We start from the raw sequence: 2,738 nt of genomic DNA, 5'->3' as shown, positions 1-2,738 counted from the left end.
TATTACTGGTCTAACTAGGTCAGTATGTTGTGTAGTATTACTGGTCTGTTATTCATCTCCTGCTATAATAAAGACTTTGAAATGTTGCCCTTCTATTTTATACATCTATTTGCTTGTATTAGTCCAAGTGCAAACACAATCTGTTATTACCAGAAACACATAACATTACGTACATTTTACAGCAATAATCCAGAAACGTGTATTCAGGAAAGAGGGACTCTTGTCCCTTGACTCTGGGACTTTGCTGAAATAAGAGTTTTTTGGAGGAAATGAACAATAATCAAAGAGATTTTATCTCTAAAGTTACCTTTTGACCCAAAGTGTATCCTGGTACCACATACATACAGAGTACAAAGTAAACAAATTATTGATATAGGTTCTACAAGGAAGACGTCTAATTGCCCACTCTCGGGAAAATGTTAACATGATGTTCATGGATTCTTTTTTTTATTTTAATTTTTCTTCTTCCTTTTTACACTTATATAATATATATATTTATTTTATTGTATATATATATATATATATACTCATTATGCCCATATTGATGATGTAACACTGCCATGAGAAGTGAAATTCATCTGTAATAAAGCTGGTGACTTCCTGCCGTGGAAACTACGCTGCGGTTTGTTCCCCCCCCCCCTCATGCTTGTAGGTGTTAAAATGCAGAGGTGGGGGCACTCTTAAGTGGCACCTATTTTCCTTGATTTAATCATATTCCAAAAATTGACTAATTTAATCATGTCACTCTATTCTCAGCAGAAACAGAAGAAGGTCAGAGATGTTGGCTTAGTCATCTTTTTCTGGGACATTTGATGCCAAGTCTAGATTTATATCTTTTATTAATAATCTGAATCTGTAAAGTCACTAAAATGTAGTGGAGTAAAAAGTACAACATTTCTCTCTGAGACTTAGTAGAACAGCAGAACACTGAAATACTTCAAGTACAACAGGTTGAATAAATCCCTGACGGGTCTGCAAACATCTTGTCATCTCGTGTTCGCTGGGTCATTATTTTTGTCACCACAATATTCCCCATCAAAAGGCAGTTTGTATTTTTGTATCTGTGACGGCACAATACATGTTTTTAAAGCACTTTTTTTTACAATTCCACCACCCCCACTCAACTAACGAACCTCGTGTCTTGAAACTGGAAGACGTGGGGAAAGTTTTTTCTGAGTTAAAGAAGGTTACTGGCAGACACATTCAAAACAAAACCACAAAACCTCACCTGCAGCAGTGAAGCAGCAAGCTGAATGTAAAACGTATGAATCGCTTTCATTGAAAATAATAATTTCTGCAAACAAGAGAAAAGCTTTCAAACATTGTTTGAACCCATAAAGCCTCATTTGAGGTTCTTGCAGTGATCCAAAAGTGTCCACAGACACCGACGACATCGAGCTAAATGTGTCTAAAAGGACGTACAAGCTGGAATATTTACATTACTGTGGGAATTAAGACAACACGATACACAGTATACTGTTTATGAGACATTTGTAGAGTTTTAACAACTTTGAAGCTTTTAAAGGAGAAATGAACACCTCTAATAAACAAAGTGATGCGTGGTTTTACCTGAACAGGAAGGGGAAGAACAATCACCTGAGAAGAAATTAAAGCTGTCAGACAAATGTAGTAAAAAGTACAATATGTACCTCTGAGATGAAGTAGCTAGTAGCATTACATGGGAATTCATTTGTAATTAAATAAACTACTGGATAAAAGTTGGATCACCATATATCGGCTACAAATTGCCAGATTAGGAACAGGAAGTTTGTTATTTCCTCTCATAGATAACAGAGTAATTTGTCTTGTTATTGTCTCGTGTTACAACATCACAACAGATTTGACTTGTTAATCCGTATTGGCCAGAAATCAGTGGTGGAAGGCATTTTGTTCGATCTGCCTGGGGAAAATGTTACCTTCATGTGGTTCCTGATGTCGTCGTGTGTGTGTGTGTGTGTGTGTGTGTGTGTGTGTGTGTGTGTGTGTGAAACCACAACCTACTATCAGGAATCTGAGAAGCTGTGAAAAGAGAGTCGCTGGGACTGAGAAGCTCATTCAGCCTGCTGGTGGGACGAGGCTATCAACTGGAAGCTTCAGCGAAATCACTGGCTTCTCAAATTCAAGCCTTCTTCAACACATCAAGACGATGTGCGACTTTGATCTATCTCAAGCTTTAGACAGGTGAGTTCTTTGTGCCTAAACTTACATTATTTTATTTAAAATGCCTTATTGGAAATATCAAGATCACAAGTGAAAAACCTGAAAAAAAATGTGATTTTTAAGTAAATACTTGAAGTATTGAGGGAAGCTGAGAGCATAAAGAGACATATTTTAGTGAACTTGAGTTCAGCGTTACATTGAGAGTGAATGTGTCCAAAAAGGAAACAGCAGTCTGTCGGACTGTTTCACTTCTCACTAACAAGTGTTACTAAACACAACATGGCGAAAAACTGGGACAACTGGCAGCGGTGGAATGTACATTTACACAAATAGCAATGGTAAAAAAAAAAAAGTACTTTACTTGTGTATTTTCATGTTCTGCTACTTTATACTTCTCCTTGACTACATCTCAGAGGTAAATATTGTACTTTTCACTTCACTACATTTCTCTGAGAGCTTTAGTTTCTTCTCAGATGACAGTTTTCATTTTGTTGTGATAAACTGAAGGATGAAGTGTTTCCTTTATGTGTAGATGTTGAATGTTTGTGATAAACTGAAGGATGAAGTGTTCCTTTATG

General features: G+C 36.6%; 1 protein-coding gene across 1 annotated transcript in view; it reads left to right on the top strand.

The window, feature by feature from the left end:
- The first annotated feature begins 2,010 nt into the window (after nt 1-2,010).
- The window catches only part of il1b (interleukin 1, beta), a 4,675-nt gene continuing 3,947 nt past the window's right edge, over nt 2,011-2,738 (top strand). The window contains exon 1 of the mRNA XM_031875115.1: nt 2,011-2,181. Within this exon, the coding sequence (XP_031730975.1) occupies nt 2,147-2,181 (35 nt within the window). The 5' untranslated portion in view covers nt 2,011-2,146. The remainder of the gene's footprint in view (nt 2,182-2,738) is intronic.

The sequence above is a fragment of the Anarrhichthys ocellatus genome, unplaced genomic scaffold, assembly GCF_004355925.1.
Source record: "Anarrhichthys ocellatus isolate YVR2014 unplaced genomic scaffold, GSC_Weel_1.0 scaffold87, whole genome shotgun sequence".
Classification (NCBI taxonomy): Eukaryota; Metazoa; Chordata; class Actinopteri; order Perciformes; family Anarhichadidae; genus Anarrhichthys; species Anarrhichthys ocellatus.
This window is presented reverse-complemented; position numbering and strand designations above follow the sequence as displayed.